This window comes from Crocuta crocuta, unplaced genomic scaffold (assembly GCF_008692635.1).
Source record: "Crocuta crocuta isolate KB4526 unplaced genomic scaffold, BGI_CrCroc_1.0 scaffold209, whole genome shotgun sequence".
Taxonomy (NCBI): Eukaryota; Metazoa; Chordata; class Mammalia; order Carnivora; family Hyaenidae; genus Crocuta; species Crocuta crocuta.
The window spans coordinates 1,931,245-1,950,573 of NW_027551566.1; the positions used below are offsets into that span (position 1 = coordinate 1,931,245).

General features: G+C 38.8%; 1 protein-coding gene across 1 annotated transcript in view; it reads left to right on the plus strand.

Moving 5' to 3' along the window:
* Nucleotides 1–19,329, plus strand: part of RALGAPA2 (Ral GTPase activating protein catalytic subunit alpha 2) — a 340,826-nt gene that overhangs the window by 69,257 nt on the left and 252,240 nt on the right. The window contains exon 5 of the mRNA XM_077750219.1: nucleotides 12,941–12,998. Within this exon, the coding sequence (XP_077606345.1) occupies nucleotides 12,941–12,998 (58 nt within the window). The remainder of the gene's footprint in view (nucleotides 1–12,940; nucleotides 12,999–19,329) is intronic.

Here is a 19,329-nt window from a genome sequence, read left to right on the forward strand (position 1 = left end):
CAAGTGTCTAAGTTGAAAGCCATTTCCAGTGGATGTTTTGACTTCTAAATTTAATATTTAAGACTACAGTTTTCCTTATGCCTTGAGACTTACAGGTGAGAAACTTGGGGTTGACCCAACAGGATATACTGAACTACTCAATTCACCTTGGGGAAGTGAAACTGGAGACATGTTTGTGGAAGTCTGAAATTACATTCTGGTGATTATCTCTTGCAGCCAGATGCCCTGAGTTTCCTGGCATGCTGGCTTCTCTCACGTAGTGTGGCCTCTGGACTCATTGGTAACTGATACCCTCGGAGCAGGCCCCCTGGAAGGCAGCACTAGCAAATGCCTCCAAGAACCCTTTAAGGGCAGATGGTAGAAACAGCATCAGGGATAAACATATGGAAAATTCACAGTAGAACTCAAGCATCCTATATTTAATGTTAGAACAGCAGAAGATAGGTAAAGAGCTTTTTCTCTCCCTTTAGATTGATTGGAATTAATGTGTTAGCACAGTTTGAATGAGATGGTTTCTTTTTTATAAATTTAAGAGAGAGTTGTACAAACGTATGCTGTAAATTTTCTATGCCTTGTTTTGTTTGGATATGTGGTGTGGTGGCAATTGTAGAGTGACACCTAGTGTTTGATGTGCTTGTGACACTGGACAGGATGGAAGGGGAATCTGGCTGGAAGTCAGCCATGCACCAAGCTGTTTTTGCAGACCTTGGGCATTCGCTGAGTGAACTTAATGGAATGGCCAGTCCTGAGCCAATTGCAGGTCTGAAACACTTTTTAATTCTGTTGAGGCAAGCATTTTAAATCCTTTAAGTTTTGGGGGATGGCAGAAACCACAAGGTGGCATCTCACTGAGGCTTTATTAATTCTGTATTCATTACTTACCTCTAAACTCTCTGCAAGTGATTTTTTTTTTTTTCATTTTCATCTTATAAAAACATGACACAGAAAAGATAGCCAACCAACTGTGCTGGTACCAAAATCGAAGAGACCCGAAAAGTGCAGTTTTTAGCCAGAAAACAGAATCTTGTATGAAATGAAGAAAAGTAGGGAGTTTTGTTTGTAACTGAGATCTCCCCTGTAAGATCTCTGTGTGAAAAGAAGAATCCTTTAGAATCTGTTTTAGTGAGTGCTTTATTCAGAGCAAAACTATATATTGTGGGTAGAATTATATGCTAATTTTTTTTTTTTTTTTTTTGAGAGAGAGAGCATGTGAGTAGGGTTGGGGCAGGGAGAGAGAGAGAATCTCAAGCAGGCTCTGCACCATCAGCATGGAGCCTGACATGGTGCTCAAAACCCACAAACCGTGAGATCATGACCTGAGTCAAAATTCAGAGTCAGATGCTTAACCAACTGAGCCATCCAGGTGCCCCTATATGCTACTAATTTGGGAATTTGTGAAAGTATCTGGATATTCTCTCATTAAAAGTAGAGTCTAGTACAATTTGATTTTCTTTAAAAAGATATTAGACCTTTGCATTACCTCAAGCAAAGTAAAAAAAATAACCTCTTAACAATCTATCGAGTGCCTACACTTCTAAGTTTTTGAATTTTCATTTTCAGTACCTGATGAAAATGGTTCCTTATCTGTATCTGTATGTTTTGGTCAGTATCAATGGTACTTTTCTTTACTCCATGGTTCTGTATATCTCATGCTGGCATTCTTGAATGCCCTCTTTTTCCTAACTACATCAGCCTTTCTTCAGAGTTTCAGTCTTCCCTCCGACTTGAGTATCCTGCTTAACTAGTCTTTTGGTCTATGATCTTCTGCCCCTTCTGTCTCCCTCTCACACCTGGAATGTTGTTTGTATAATGTAATTTTGGTTTCCCTTGTCCTTTAAGATGAAGTTTGAACTTCCCAAATGTTCCAGGCTGTTCCTGATCTGGCCTCTGCCTCCCTCCATCCCTTGTTACTCACCTTACTTTTGTTCCCACTAGCAACAAAGCAGCAGGGTTTTTTTGTTTTGTTTTTGTTTTTTCCTGCTATTGCTTAATCTACCTAAAATGCCCTCCACTGCTTGGCTAACTGTGGATCCTTTAGGATTCAGTTCAAGGGTGGTCTCCCTTTGGAAGTATGTCCTGTCTGTACTCACTCCCTTGTGCATGTACTGACATCCCTGATATTCTTGCCTTTACCCTTTAGGGCTGTCACTTTTTGAGCAGGAACAGTGTCCTATCTCGCTTTATCTCTGATCCCTCACGTGGTACCTGGCACAAAAGGGACACTTAAGAATATTTATTAATGAGTCAAATAAATGTTTGATTTAGAAGGTATTTGTTTTAATTACCTGCACTACTATTGATTTGCAGTGCTTGGAGATGTTTTCGTTCTTATGAAACTTGCTTTTTTTAAAAAAATGATTTCTTCCTAAAATCACCTTTTTTCAACTTTTTTGAGTTTAAAATCTAAGTGTTTTTTTTTGTAGACAAAACTCTACAGATTTGCCTCATTCAGCTTTGACCAGTTTTTGTTCTACAGCATTCACATTGTTGATAATCTTTAGTCTATAATTATGTTTTTTTTTAAACTTGAGCGTTGCTCACAAGAATGTTTTAAAATCCCTCAAGTACTTGTAAATTTTTTTAGTTTAAACTCTTAAAGGTGAGCTTGCAATGCATTGAGTTTGCTTGTGACTTGTGCAACTCCTACTTTGATGGTTTTATTCACATGGCTTAGAGAAATAACTTTTAGTAAATTTTTATGCATGTTAGAATCTATAAAGTGATTCTACAGACTTGTCTCTCTACATCTATCTATTAAACCACTCTTAATTATATTCAAAGATGTTATATTGCACTGTATTGCCTGTTTTATCTGTCAAAGATAGAGTGCATTAAAATCTGTTATAAGTGTATTTCTTCTCAGTTTCTGCATTTATTTTATTTTCATGTACTTTTTTGTTTTATATTCATGCTATGTTATTGGTTGCATAAAGGTTCATATTATTGCTAAATTGTGAATTACACTTTTAATCTATTTGAAATGATCCCCTTTGTTCCCCTTAAAGCCTTTTCACTTGATATTTGTACTGCTTTGCTGTGTGTTTGTACCTATGCACACCTGATATGCTGTTTTCTGTATTTTATTGTTAATCTTTCTGTGTTTGAAAGCTAGTTCTGATTGACTTGGTCTCTGGTAGAGGAATTTAACCTGTTTGTATTCATGATTATTCATGATAACATTTTTGGTTTTTCTTTTACTTTTGTTTTTTGGGGGAGAGGTCACTTTCACTTTATGGAATATACTTTGTGATTATAAAAATATATTTTCTATTTTTGTCATTCCAATAAATATCCCTAAATTAATAAAATACTGTTAAAACTGTCTTTCTTCTAATTATTCACATTAAGGAAAAAACAGTATTTGATGATAGCCCCATGATTTTACTTTAACTGCATGTATCTTTTGTACTTCCCACTTATCAGCTATTTTGTATCCAGATTATTTTATCATATATAATGTTTTTAGAATGTTATTTCTCTTATGCTAATCATTTTGAGGATTTACTCTATTTTTCATAACCATATTAACTCCAATTATATAAATATAGCTCACTGTCACAGTGTTTATACCCCTGCACCTTTGTTTTTGCATTGTTTAATCTCTGTATTTGCTGGAATCTGAATATGCTAGAATATGAATTTGCTTAGGATGTTGAAGAACGGAGATATGAGCTGGTATACTTCCAGCTCTATAATATTTTTCTGTTAGCTTCAAACATACATAGCTGGCTATATACTTTCCAAATTGTACTCTTTTTTTCTCCTTAAAACTCTGAATTATGTTTGCTTTTTAAAATAGCTATAGTTTGTTTACCCTAACTATCTTTATTATGTATGGATTCTTACATATGCATCTGGTCTACTTTGGGACTTCTGTTCTCCATATGGGTATGTATTTTGGTATGCATTCTTCTTGCCTTGGCCACACAATGAGCCATGGACCACAAACATGAACTCCACTCTACTGGAGCTAATGTTGCAGAGGAAGACTGAGATTAGCCCAACTTTTGTTCCTCCATGGCTATTCTCCTTTTTTCTTTTTATACTTTATTGTCAAGTTGGTTTACACATAACAGCCAGTGCTCATCCCAACAAGTGCCCTCCTCCATGCCCATTACCCACCTTCTCCTCCCCCACACCCCCCTCAGCCCTCAGTTTGTTCTCAGCATTCAAGAGTCTCTTACAGTTTGCCTCCCTCCCTCTCCCCCACTATTTTCCCCCTTCTTCTCCCGCTTCATCCTCTGTTAAGTTCCTCCTAAGCCACCTATACGTGCAAACATATGGTATTTGTCGTTCTCTGCCTGACTTATTTCGCTTAGCATAACACTCTCTAGTTCCATCCATGTTGCTATAAATGGCCAGATTTCATTCTTTCTCATCGTCACGTACTATTCCACTGTATAAATATACACGGAATTTTAGTTAAAATATTGAATTTACAGCTTTAAACGTGCTCTGACTACCTGTTTCTCTCTGTTCAAATTATTTAGTTCCTGGGAGGCCTTGTGATACACAGGGTTATAGTGGGGGTCTTTGTGGCAGACTCTAGATTCATGCTTTCCATGTTTTCATCTTCACGTAATATTTCCTCATTGCAGAATGTTACTTATTTGTGTCACCATTTTCTTTATTTTCCTAGATCTTAAAAAAGATTCAGGGTCCTCTTGGATCTTTTAAGAACATGACTCAAATTCTAAAAAAGTTACCCTGTTTCAGAAAACCTTTTTCAGAAGGAGGAATTTCCATATTTCTCTAGGACAGTCTCCTCTTTTGCTGCATTTTCTGGTATGTTCTGCTCTCATGGGAGGGGCACCACCTCCACCCTGCATGATTCCATGCAGGTTCATCTGTGCTTTAAGCAACAATTCCTCTAAGTGTTTTGCTTGTTAGATGGGATCCTTTACCCTTTCTGGGTTTTGATTGCTTAATGAGGTTTTCAACATTTTAATATTGTTTGAATTCTAAAATACAGGAGGGAGAAATTAATGTCCCTCCATTTTTATTACATTCCATATTTCCTTTAGGTGTCTTTCCCTTGTATTTTAGTCTCTCTTTTGAAATATCTTTATTCATTTTCTCCTTAGCTGAGAAAAGTATTGCACCTCAAGTGATGACCTAATCAAGCTTAATTAAGTTTTCCTGTAATGTTTGGAAATACAATGCCATGCTTTGTTATATCTTTTTCTTAATTAATTTTTTTAACAGTCATTTATTTTTGAGAGACAGAGAGAGACAGAGCATCAGCAGGGAAGGGGCAAAGAGAGGGGGAAACACAGAATCCGAAGCAGGCTGCAGGCTCTGAGCTGTCAGCACAGAGCCCGATGTGGGGCTTGAACCCATGAACTGTGAGGTCATAACCTGGGCAGGAGTCAGATGCTCAAGAGCTGAACCATGCAGGCAACCTTTAAAAAATTTTTTTAATGTTTAATTTTCAGAGAGAGAGAGAGCAAGCAAGTGAGCAGGAGAGGGGCAGAGAGAGGGAGACACAAAATACGAAGCAGGCTCTAGGCTGTGAGCTGTCAGCACAGAGCCCAATGCAGGACTTGAACTCATGAATTGTGCGAGATCATGACCTGAGCCAAAGTTGAATGCTTAACCATCTGAGCCACCCAGGCACTCCCATGTGTTTTTTTAAATCTTTATTAAGTGCCTACTTGCCAGGTTCTGTGTTTCTACTGTGTTAGAGTATGAGCACCTTCCTTAAACTGCCACATTTCCTTGTGTCTGCCTTTACATGTCAACTGAAATTAGAATTCCCATTGTCTTGCTCTTTTATATTTTTTGCTCATTCCATTCTTTGTGCATGCAGTGCCTATTAGGAAATGTGACATGCCAAGTGCTGTTCTTGAGGTTGGGGATACAAGATGGCTAATAGAGGGTCATCCCTTCTATCAAGGAATCTAGCACCAAATGGTAGGATGAACCCTGTGTCCATCTCACTGGGAAGCATGCTGGTGAGCGATCTAGTGAGAGGTATGGTTAATGGGCCCTTCTGAAGAAGTGATGGTTCAGTTCAGTTTTCTTTTTAATAGTTTGTTGTCAGTTTGTTTTCATATTGTTATATGAAAACAAGTGCCCTCCTCCATGCCCATCACTCCCCTTCCTCTCTTCCCTACCCGCGTCAGCCTCACTTTGTTCTCAGTATTCAGGAGTTTCTCAGCTCAGTTTTAAAGACTGAAGAGAATGTAACAAGATGGAGCTCTGCCTCCCTTGCTCAGGAATAACATGGCTAGTGATTAGGTAGATAACCTACTGTTGTGGAAGGGATTGCTATGGAAGAAGGAGAAGGAGGGAGAGGGGTAGGAGGAGGGGGAAGAGGAAGGAGGAGGAGGAAGAAAGAAGAAGAAGGGATTGCCATAGAAGAAAGCTAAAAATGTAGTCATATTTAACATTATGCGGTTTATTTAAGCTCATTTCTCTTAAATTGTAGCTCTGAAACAAGTGTTGACACACAGAGATCAATGTACATATGTTGTCTATGCTGGAAAGCTGAGTCGTTGTCAGTAAGAGATGCATGGCTAGGCCCATGACAGCTGAGGAACAAGTTGCCCTCTCTGTAGGTCTGCCTGGAAGTGTCCATGCCACCAGCCTCTTCCTCCTGTGGTTCCGTCTGAAACCAGACTGTCCTTGTGGCCTGGGCCTTTATGGCATTTCTGTTAAACCAACTGCCCAGTTGTCAGAAATTTTCTGTCCATTTATTACTCAGAAGGTCACAGAAATAAGACTCATGTTCTTTAGACCAAACTCCCTATTTTTTCCCGAGTCAACACTTCCTTTACACCCTTGTGTCATGTGGCTAGTTTTAGGGAGAGTTGCAGCCCGAGCTTCCTACTTCTGGACATAACAGGTTTAGTTGGTCATTGTTTTGGTAGATTACCTCACGTGAGTTAGGGTGTGATCTTGTCCTCATTCTTCACCACCCTACCTTTCTAAGTGGAATTGAAATCAAGTGTGAATCTACTGGGATATGTTGCAATCATTTGGTAATAATTTGGGAAAAAATGTTTCCCATACAAATTAAATGAAGATCAGCAGTTTTAAAGTACACTATAGCATCCTATATAAACTCCAGCTTACACTTCGCATTATTCCTGGTCATGCAGTAGGTTCTGAAGAAAAAAGAACTATGGATAATCAGTTAAAAGAATGACAGATTCCCTGATGTGCTGATCAGTAGTAATACCTAATTTTGATTTCAAGTGTGCTATAATGGATTACCATATAGATGCAGCTGAGCACTGAGCATTAAACAGAGTCATGTGTTTTTCGGAAAAGTAATATTTATTCACACTGTGTGGCTTTCTTGAAAATTTTTTTTTTATTTTACTCTCCAGTGAAACTACAAACAAGATGTCAATAGCTTATGTGGCATTTACAGTAGTGTAGCTTAGAATATCAGCTGCAGTAGAAATGCCATAATGTATTTGCCTCAGTAAAGGTGGACTTCATCTGGGACTTTCTGAGGGACAGGCTTAGCATTTAGACACAGATGGTCATGTAGGGCTTTATTTTTATTGACTTCAGAGACTTTAATGCATAAAAAATGGTCCTGGCAATATTTAGGTACAAAAGAAGCAGCAGTGTAGGTGGTGTTTCAACCTTTGAGTGGTTGTATAAGATTCTCTCCATTTGGGAATGTTTTTAGTAGCTCAGACCTGGGGCATGGTGTTTCATATCCAAACCTTATTGAGTTTATTTTTGAGGGTCTTTGAAATCTATACATTTTATAAATCTGAAAACTTCTGTCGAGAAGTGGCGATGATGATAGACCTGACCTCAGAACAAGTTGGAGACTACTGGTTGCCGACTGACAGTATCCAAGTGTCTATATACGCATCATCCCACTGCATTCTTTATTTTTCTTTATATTAAAGACATTTTTCTCTATTGCACAGTAAGAAAAACTTAAGGAGACAGGTAAGTATTTTGGAAAGCTGAAAAGCATGATTCAGTGCCCAATTTCCTGACTAAACTCTGAAGAAGGGGCATGCCAAGCATTTGTCTAGCCCAATATAAGATCTATCTTGAATCTGTGGAGTAATTTTCTCAGCATCTTCTATATGACATTTTAAAATCAAGTGGCAGAATAGGATCAGAAGATGATCCTGGAATGCAGCTGGGGCGTCCAGTGCCCTTGGCGGAGAATGCATGAGGAAGTAGGACACTGAGCCTCAGTGTGACATTCCCTCAGGAAGAGTGAGCTACACAGGAGGAGGCAGAACAAGGACAGGGAGGACTCAACAGGCTGAGGCTTCAGTCAATGCGAGGCAGCAGCCCATTGACAAGAAACAATGCCAGCAGACACGGTGCCCCCAAAATAGGGTCTACTGTTCTTAGTACTCCAGCCTCTTAATATGATGAGAATATTCAAATTAATGATTGGAAGATTATTGTGGCTTACAGAGAGATGGTGCTGCTCATATCACCCTTCAAGAAAGAATTGGCTACCCAACTGCAAGGAGTAAGGCCAGCTGGCAGCCCAAGGCTGTAAATGCCTTCAGCTCCCCAACCATGGTCACACTCTTCTCATCATGATGCCCATCTAGTGGCTGAGCAAGGCAGTGGTACAAGGACCTCACCACTTCCAGGCACATGGGGCCCCTCTAATGTGCCATCTTTGCTCTGCAGCTTTTGCTATGCTGGCAGACACTTTCAGCTCTGTATGGTGGTCTGAGTCTTCCTGCCCCCTCCTACTTCTTAATTTCCCTTGCACAGATGTTACTTTCCAGTACACCTGGGCACTGCTAACTCCACCACAGTGTCCATGTCCCAGAGAGTTCCACCCGCAACGAGTGTTATTCATCTGTTATCAAACATGCCGAGTTAGCCTCTGTCATACATTTAAAAACAAGTTTTTCAACATTTATTATTTTGGGGAGGGGGAGAGAGAGAGAGAGTGAGAGAGAGAGCGAGCGCAAGTGGGGAAGGGGCAGACAAAGAGAGAGGGAGACACATAATCTGAAGCAGGCTCCAGGCTCTGAGCTGTCAGCACAGAGCCCAATGCGGGGCTCAAATCCACTAACCATGAGATCATGACCTGAGCCGAAGTCAGACACTTAATCAACTGAGCCACCCAGGCACCACTATAATACCTATTTTAATGAAGGGGAAATCTGAGTTCCAACCATAAAACTTAGATACAAATGGAGGCCTTCTTTCTCTCTTCAGTCTGGAGACTTCCTAGCCCATCCCTGGGCTTTAGAGTTGCTCATTTGGTTGGCAGTAGACTTCTGAGAACCTGGTCCTTATTCTCAGATCCAGAGTTGTTGATTTTCTCACACAAACCTCTTTGCTTGTGATGTTTTCCTGTACCCTGTAGACAGCTCTCTGGGTCCTCACTCCTGTCTGTGGCCTTGTCTGCAGCTCCTGGGCATGTTCAGGTTTGTATGTTTTTGGTAGGACAGTGCTTGCATGCGTTCTTATTAAAATATTCCATAGGGAAATGACATATTTACTTCTGATTCCCTTTTAATATAATGAATCTTAACACATAACCCAGATTTTACACTTCCTTTTGTGTATTATTCATCTAATACATACATCAGTATATATTGCAAGGTGAAGACCTGCTTTGATTTTTCCCCCCAGAGCTGTTTACTTGCCTTTGTACAATGTATAGATTGATCCATCCTGCCTGGTATTTGGTGTCTGGCTAACAAAGGCTATGGGTTCTTCAGACAACAGATAACGTTGAGTTCTCTTGGCTTAATACTGAAGTCATTTTGTGAGGTGGCATCAGTTTTCTTATATTTTCCATCATCCTTAACTTTTTCTAACTGGTTGTGCATATAAATAGTCATAAGTGTTTTTAGCCTTTACAATAAATACTTTGAAAATTTCTTCTTTGACCTGTGCACATGTGTCTCTAGCTTCTGCTATCTTCTTCGTCCTTACCGTTTTTAGAGAACTTCAGTGCACTGATGTCTCTTGGGTTTCATTTTCTCTCATTTTAAGCCCTCTCAAAGGGATCTTACACACATGTATCTTCAGCTGCTGCCTATATACTGTTACCTTCCAAGTCCTGCTCCTGCCTCCCAGACCCATATATATCTAATTGCCTAGAACATCTCCTCTAAGGAGTCTGTTGACACCTCCCATTCTAGGATGTCCCGAACCAAACTGGACTTGTTTCAGTTCTGGAATTCCTTCTGGATTTGATATCTTAGATAGAGGTATTGCCATACTGAGCCATTGGGGAATCCTTCTTGAGTACTCCATTCACCACCACTACTTTCTGCCTGCCAGCTTGACAGTTTTACCTTCAAATATCACTGTTATATGCATCTCCTCTTTACCTTTCTGAGCTTTGTTGTGGCCATTTCATTCCTTCTCTGAAATGCTACCATTACCCCTTCGTTGATACCTCTGCCTCTCTTCTCAGTCATCTTAAATTCCCATCCAGCTGGAACCTGTTCAGAGACTGAACCTGTTCAGGGCTCCATATGAGATCATGGCCTCACCTGTCTGTCCAGTCCCTTCTGCCATCCTCATCTACCTGTCATCCAGGTGGCCCTCTAACTGCTGCTGTTCTTTCAGGTACCAAGCTGCCTTTGCCTCTTAGCCTCCATACAAGCTCTTCTTTCTGTTCCTGTTCTCCACTAGGCTAATTTAATTAATCCTCTTTCCCCAGAAACATTCCGTGAAGCTTCTGAGATGAGGTGCTTTCCCCCTCACCTCTACAGCTCCTCAGACAAACTTCTGTCAGGCTTTCCCCCCCTCCTGAATTATATTTTCTTTATCATCTCTCTTGCCCTAATCACAAAACCTTTAGAAGGAAGAACTAAGTATTTATGAATATTTACCTTATTTCTGGAATTCAGACACCAAGCTTGATATCAAGTGTGTAGATATTTTTCACTAACCAGGATTTGATGTTCATGTGCTCATTGTGTGTGTGTGTGTGTGTGTGTGTGTGTAAGTGCATTTGGGTGTATGTCAGCATTAACACATAATAAAACAAGATATAGGATACATTTCAGAGTTATGGGCTTAAATACCAAGTCAGCATGTTCTAGGAGTCTAAGATGGAAATGTAGGAGAGAACTTGTGTCAGTGATTCTCGGCCATGTGATCAACCATGTACTGCTTTTAACATATATAATCAAAAATAGTCTTCAATATAGTTTCATAGCATTTTCATCCATGTAGACATGTGGTGTGAACAATTTGTAAGAAACACTATAAATAAATACATTTATATTTTATTATTTATGTTTATCAGATTTTGAAAAATTATACAGCTTTTATTTTTTGTTTGAGTTTTCTTTACTAAGTTCAGGGTTTCAAAAATGCCCACACATTTTAATGTAAATATTGTTGTCAAGTCACTGATGTGTAAGGAATACAAAGATACATTTTATGTTAACATGAACAAAGGAACAAAGCAAAGGTCAGGATGACCCGTAAAATTCCTGGTTTTACAAGTAAAATGAATGCAGAATTCTTCTATTGAGTATTTTTTGAACACATATTGTGTGCCCCCCATGCTCTAGGTGCTGGGTATACTAAGAGGAAATGACAGAGATGTTCTTGCTCTTGTGGGGCTTACACTTTGGTAGAGGGAATACTGCCTTTAAATGAGTGAACTTGAAGAATTCAGCAAGGGATAAGGCTATGAAGATGACAGAACAGGTGGTAGAGAAAGCATCAGAGCAGTGGGAGGGAGCCAGGCTCTTCTAGAAAGAACGCCCAGAAAGACCTCTGTTGGGAGGTGGTGCTTGCAGTGAGAGCTGAATGGTGAGGCGGTGCCATGGGGCAAGGCTGTGGGTGGAGAAGCATCCAGGCCAAGTGTGAAGTCTGTGTCATTTAGAATCACCTGCATTCGATGGAAGGTAACCTGTTGTGCCTTTTCTCAGTAGATGTTCTTATGTGTTTACTGTCATCACCTGAGAACAAATGACGTGATACACGTATATATGTTACTGACCCATTTGGAAGGTTAAAATAAGAAAATGAAACAAAACAAAACTGCAGGTAGGTTTAGATGGAGGAGGCAGTTTATTAGCTGCCTGGAAGTATACTTATTCAGGAGATCCTGGGTATAAATTTTTTACCTTCATCTTTTAAAATGTAGAATATTAGGTTAGATAAACCTAGAATAAGATTTTTTGTGACTACATAGTGAGATCTTTCAATACCAAGAAAACATTTTGACCTTTTTTTTTTTTTTATTTCCACATTTCTTAAAATGGTGGTTGCAAATAAAGTATACAAGGAATCTGATGACCCAACAGTAGCTTGCCAAAACTTACTTTAGAGTGGGGAAAAAAGAAAAAAGGGCATTTGGGGTTTTGGGGGAAAAGTTGCTTTTACTAGCCAAATACTCTTGTATATCATAAATTCATTCTTTATTGCACCTTTCCATGTTTGGGGGGAAGGAGGTGGAATTCCTATCTGCAATCCTAAACTTAGTTTTAGCTGTGAATTTCAAGAAATTCTTGACAGCAATTTCATTTTGTTATTTCACTGAATGCTCAGGGTCTTATCCTCTTTGTTCATATTTCTTCCTGACTCTGGTCCTTATCCAGAGACAAGTAATGAGGATAATGGAAACAGGAAGTTGAAGGCCAAAAAGCAGAAACCTGGGGCATCTGGCATTTGAAAAATTAGTCTTTTAATACTTAAGCAGTGGCTATGATTTAATTAAGATAAAATTATCATTTTAGGCTTTCCCCCCTTCTTTTTCTTGTTTTCTTTTGGGAAGAATTAAACTTGGGACAGTGATGTCTTTAAGGTACTCAGGGAAGGAAGGTTGCCTGGGGGAAGTAAGACATTGTCCCATGGGCTACTGGGTCAAATGTGCTATTAATATTATTACAAATCATTTCTTTTCTTTTTTTATTTTCTGAAATATGTATGTACTTTTCACACATAGTACTATCATGAAATATGTAGTTTATGTTTTCTTTATATCTTACCCATTTTTAAATTTGTTTTATAGAAAATACTGCAGTTTCTACCTGAACGAATTTTCTTTCGATGGCATTACCAGAGTATAGGTAAGAATAATTTAAAGATTTTTGAAGTCATATGGATTTTTTTCCAGTCAAATGTTAGCACTGTTTTATATAATTAGCACCATCAAGATTAGATTATAACAAAGAATGCTAACAAGGGTATGTTGGTTAAAAGCAAGGCAAGTCCACCCTGGACTTTGGAGGAAAATATAATATCTATCCCTGCTCTAAAAGTACTATTTAAAAAGGATGGTTCATAGATCAGCAGCATCAGCCTCACCTGAGCTTGTTAAAAAATGCAGAATGTCAGGCCCCAGCCATACCTACCAAATCATAGTATTTTTAAAAAATGTTTATTTACTTTTGAGATATAGAGCGCAGGTAGGGAATGGGCAGAGAGATAAGGAGACAGAGGACCCTGACAGCAGAGAGTTCGATGCAGGGCTTGAACCCACAAACTGTGAAATCATGACCAAAGCCAAAGTCGATGCTCAACCAGATGCCCCCACAGTCTGCAGTCTTAACAAGAGCCCAAAGGATGGGGCGCCTGGGTGGCTTAGTCGGTTAAGCGTCCAACTTTCGCTTAGGTCATGATCTCGCAGTTCGTGGGTTCGAGCCCCGCATCGGGCTCAGTGCTGACTGCCAGCTCAGAGCCTGGAGCCTGTTTCAGAGTCTGTGACTCCCTCTCTCTTTGACCCTCCCCTGCTCACGCTGTCTCTCTCTCTCTCTCCTAGAAATAAATAAAACATTAAAAAAACTTAAAAAAAAAAAAAACAAAAAATCAAAAAACAAGAGCCCAAAGGAATTCCTATGCATAAAAATTATTTGAGAAACATTTGATCTGGAGGATTTTGCTTCAGTGACTTCATTTTTTCCTCACAAAAATAACTTGTTCTTCAAGACTTTATCATTGATCAGAGCTGTTGTGTTTGAATACTTTAGGGAGTAGCAGCAGGAGGGAACGTGAAATATAGCCAAGTTACCAGGGCTGCCCTTTCTGTGCAGCTCTTGACATCGAACGTTTCCTCTCAATTTAATATCCATGGCACAGCCGGCATAATTTGTGGTATTGGCAGTGAATCTTTCTGTTTAAAGAGTGTCTGGTTGGGTCTCTCTGCCTTAGAAGACTTACAGTTCCTACAGTTTTTATCCCTTGCCAGATGATCATATTTGAGGAGAACATAAACCTCATAATGGCATGTTACTCTCTGATCATTCATTCATTCGTATTGAGGGAGAAACAAAGTTCTGAAGCTGAAACGAAGAGCATCTAACCATCCTTGTATTGTATAAGCTGATTGCCCGGGGTGAGGGGTAGGTGAGAATAAAATAATCACCATATAATTGTCGCTATGGAAAGTGTACCAGTAGCAACAAAGAAAGTTGAACAATTCTTTTCAGAGGACTTGAGGAAGGCTCCAAGGAAGGTAAATCTCTACCTGAGCCTTGGAAAACAAATGTGGAAATGGTTTTCTAGATGAGAGATTGATGTGTGAAAGACACGGGACCTGAAAGAACATGACATATTTGATGGTTATTTCAAAATTCAGAATCCCAAACTTAATTTAGTACTATTTATGTGAAAAATGTTACTGGCCCTTCTATAAATTGAACTGTTTTGTAAAGTATATTGTAATAAATACATCTACTGAACTGAATGATTAAATCCTCACTTTAAGGTAGTGCCTTGGTCTTTAAATCTTTCAAACACACAAAGATTTTCCTTTACATTATAGAGTTATCAATAGCATTTCTGTTAATTGATACTTTGACCTTGTGTATTTGAAGTAAAAACTTAAAAATCAAATGCTGAGTATAATCTGAAGAGATACCACAAGGACTTGTAGTGCCCCATGGTGTAGCAGAAATGGATGAAAATGAGAAATAACATGCAGTATGTTTTATCTGTGGTAGATATAATCCTTCTATTTTGTTTGTATCTTATAGGAAAACCATGCTTATTTTCTTCAGATAGTATTTTAAAATGTCTGACAATTAATAGGCCCTCTTTAGCCTGAATAAACTTACTAAAATTAGGCATAGGAATTCACTTGCCATTTATGATGTGCCACTTTATGCACCTAGTAGATGGCATGTGGTATTACCTTAATTCTGGCTGCTGTTACCACATGGACTGGTTACAGTTGTGGGTACAAGTAGCTTTTTACCCAGTTTAATAGCATCTGACCATGAACAGTGACTCTTGGACTGGGACTGCAGAGGACTAGTCTCTTGAGCCAGCATAAGAGCAGGTGTTGTTTACCTTTTAGTATGTAGAATAAGCTAGTTTATATAGTGTGTAGAATGAGCTGGCTCTGTAACACAGACAGAATGAGTCATGTTTCAGAATGCTGAAATATGGGCATTTGCATATAAAATCTTCCTGTATTGATGTACAACAAACATTACCACAACGTTGATGTCTGTATGTAACACCCCAGGGGACTGTGCGCTGCCCAGTAACCAAGAAGATTCTTATGTCTGTAGCCTAATATATGAACATTCAGCAGCAGGGGGATAACTAAATCCAAAACAGCTTCAGTCAGGTTAGTCAGGAGTTGCCACCTCATGAGTTCAGATTCAAGTCAGGTCCTGCCCACTAGTGAATTACACACAAAAAGCTTTAGTTTTCATAGCTTTCTGGATTTTGAAATTGCCAGTAAGGGATTGCGGATTTGTAACTCTACACATTTTTTGACATACCTCACTCTCTTGTATTCTTCCCAGATTATTTGGATTTGTTAAAACAGTTACCATTTGTCACTGAAGGTCTTGACCAAGTTAGTTATAAAAACTAAGGAGCTATAAGGAAACACCAGATTTCAGAGGAAAGGAACATGTCTTAAATATTTCCATAGCATTGGTATCTTCTTGACTTCTGCAAAACTTCTTGAATCTAGCTAGGAGAGGAAGCTTTTCACTAGGCAGTGCCAGACATTCTAGGTATGTGATAGTCCTTATTTTAGGTCTCTTACATCCTAGATATCTAATATTTCTTATCTAATATGAAGAATACTACTATATAAACTTTATAATAAAATGATACTGTGGTTGGTAGTAGCCAAGGTTCTCTGAAATACTAGGTTAGAATCTTAAAGCCAGGTTTTGGGTTAGAACCTTAAAGTCGAGTTTGCACACCACTGATTCAGTATGTTTCCTGCCCCACTACAAATAGTGTCACCAAGTATAGACACCTAAAATAAGAGCAACTCCTACATTCTGCAAGTCTGAAGAGTACTCCAACCTACCAGATAGCCAGGTTTATCCTGAGAAGGAAGAAATTAATTTGAAACACCACCAGCCACAAGGTTCTAGTCTGTTTTTTACCATGCCACTTTGTTTTGTCTGTAGTGAAAGGAGACATTTTGTTTCTCCCAAAACTGTTTGTTTGTTGATTTGTTTATTAATCTTAAATAGTTTATTGTCAAGTCGGTTTCCATATAANCACAGGTTTTTATCTTGATGATGTCTCAGTAGTTCATTTTTGCTTTTGATTCCCTTGCCTTTGGGGATGTGTCAAGAAAGAAATTGCTGTGGTTGAAGTCAAGGAGGTTGTTTCCTGCTTCTTTCTCTAGGGTTTTGCTGGTTTCTTGTCTCACATTCAGGTCCTTTATCCATTTTGAGTTTATTTTTGTGTATGGTGTGAGAAAATGATCTAGTTTCATTCTTCTGCATGTTGCTGTCCAGTTCTCCAAGCACCATCTGTTAAAGAGGCTGTATTTTTTCCACTGGATACTCTTTCCTGCTTAGTCAAAGATTAGTTGGCCATACATTTGTGGGTCTAATTCTGAGTTCTCTATTCCATTGGTCTATGTGTCTGTTCTTGTGTCAGTACCATACTGTCTTAATGATGACAGCTTTGTAGTAGAGGCTAAAGTCTGGGATGGTGATTCCTCCCATTTTGGTTTTCTTCGTCAATATTACTTTGGCTATTCGGGATCTTTTGTGGTTCCATACAAATTTTAGGATAGTTTGTTCTAGCTTTGAGAAGAATGCTGGTGCAATTTTGATTGGGATTGCATTGAATGTGTAGATTGCTTTCAGTAGTAACGACATTTTAACAATATGTGTTCTTACAATCCATGAGCATGGAATGTTTTTCCATTTCTTTGTGTCTTTTTCAATTTCCTTCATAAGTTTTCTATACTTTTCATCATATAGATCTCCTATATCTTTGGTTAGGCTTATTCCTAGGTATTTTATGGTTTTTTGTGCAATTGTGAATGGGATCAGTTTCTTGATTTCTCTTTCTGTTGCTTCATTCTTGGTGTATAAAAATGCAACCGATTTCTGTACATTGATTTTGTGCCCTGCAACGTTGCTGAATTCATGGATCAGTTCTAGTAGGCTTCTGGTGGAGTCTGTCAGGTTTTCTATGTCGACTATCATATCGTCTGTGAAAAGTGAAAGTTCAACCTCTTCTTTGCCAATTCTGATGCCTTTATTTCCTTTTGTTGTCTGGTTGCTGATGCTAGGACTTCCAACACTATGTTAAACAACAGTGGTAAGAGTGGACATCCCTGTCGCGTACCTGATTTCAGGAGGAAAGCTTTAAGTTTTTCCCCGTTGAGGATGAGTTAGCTGAGGGCTTCTCATAGATGACTTTTATGATATTTAAGTAAGTTCCTTCTAGCCCGACTTTCTTGAGGGTCTTTATTAAGAAGAGATGCTGTATTTTGTCAAATGCTTTTTCTGTATTTATCAACAGGATGATGTGGTTTTTATCCTTTCTGTTGTTAATGTGATGTATCACATTGATTGATTTGTGAATATTGAACCAGCCCTGTAACCCAGGAATGAATCCCACTTGATCATGGTGGATAATTCTTTTTATGTGCTGTTGAATTCAATTTGCAAGGATCTTGTTGAGGATTTTTGCATCTGTGTTCATCAAGGATATTGGCCTGTAGTTCTCTTTTTTTGCTGGGTCTCTGTCTGGCTTGGGAATCAAAGTGATGCTGGTTTCGTAGATAGAGTCTGGAAGTTTTCCTTTGAGTTCTAATATTTGGAATAACTTGAGAAGAATGAGTATTAATTCTTTTTAAATGTCTGGTAGAACTCCCCAGGGAAGCCATCTGGCCCAGGGCTCTTATTTGTTGGGAGATTTTTGATAACTGATTCAGNATGCATCCCATGGAGTTTGTATTGTTGTATTTTCAGTTTCATATGTTTCCATATATTTTTAAATTTCTTCTCTAATACCTGATTTGCTCATTCGTTCTTTAGTAGGGTGTTCTTTAACCTCCATATTTTTGGAGGTTTTCCAGACTTCTTCCTGTGATTGATTTCAAGTCTCATAGCATTGTGATCTGAANCATTCAAGTCCATTGTTTCTTTAGTGATTTTCTGTCTAGTTGATCTATCCATTGTTATAAGTGGAGTATTAAAGTCTCCTGCTATTAGCACATTCTTATCCATAAGATTGTTTCTGTTTGTGATTAATTGTTTACATGTATTTTGGTGCTTCCGTATTCGGTGTGTAGGCATTTATAACTGTTAGCTCTTCCTGATGGATAGACCCTGGAATTATTATATAATGCCCTTCTTCATCCCTTGTTACTGCCTTTACTTTAAAGTCCAGTTTGTCTGATATAAGTATGGCTACTCCAGCTGTCTTTTGACTTCCAGTAGCATGATAGATATATATTCATCCCCTTACTTTCAATCTGAAGGTGTCCTCATGTCTAAAATGAGTTTCTTATAAACAGCAAGTAGTTGGATTTTGTTTTCTTATCCGTTCTACTTCCCTATGTCTTTTTATTGGACTATTCAGCCCATTTGCATTTAGTGTTATTGAAAAATAATGGGCTTAGAGTCATTGTGTCCTTTCTGGGATTCATGCTTGTGGTGGTGTCTCTGGTACCTTGCGTTCCTTGCAACATTTCCCTCATAGAGTCCCTGTCAGGTGTTTTGTAGGACTGGTTTAGTGGTGACAAATTCTTTCAATTTTCGTTTATTCAGGAAGATTTTTATCTCTCCTTCCATTCTGAATGACAGGCTTGCTGGATAGAGGATTCTTGGCTGCATATTTTTTCTGTTCATCACATTGAAGATTTCCTGCCATTCCTTTCTGGCCTGCCAAATTTCAGTAGATAGGTCTGTAACAACTCTGATAGGTTTCCTTTTGTATGTTAGGATCCTTTTATCCCTAGCTGTCTTCAGAATTCTCTCTTTTTCCTTGTATTTTGCCAGTTTCACTATGATATGTCATGCAGAAGATCGATTCTCGTTACATCTGGCGGCTGTTCTCTGTGCCTCTTGGAATTCACGGCCTGTTTCCTTCCCCAAATTAGGGAAGTTCTCTGCTATCATTTGTTCAAGGACTCCTTCAGCGCCTTTCCCTCTTTCTTCCTCTTCTGGAATTCCTATGATA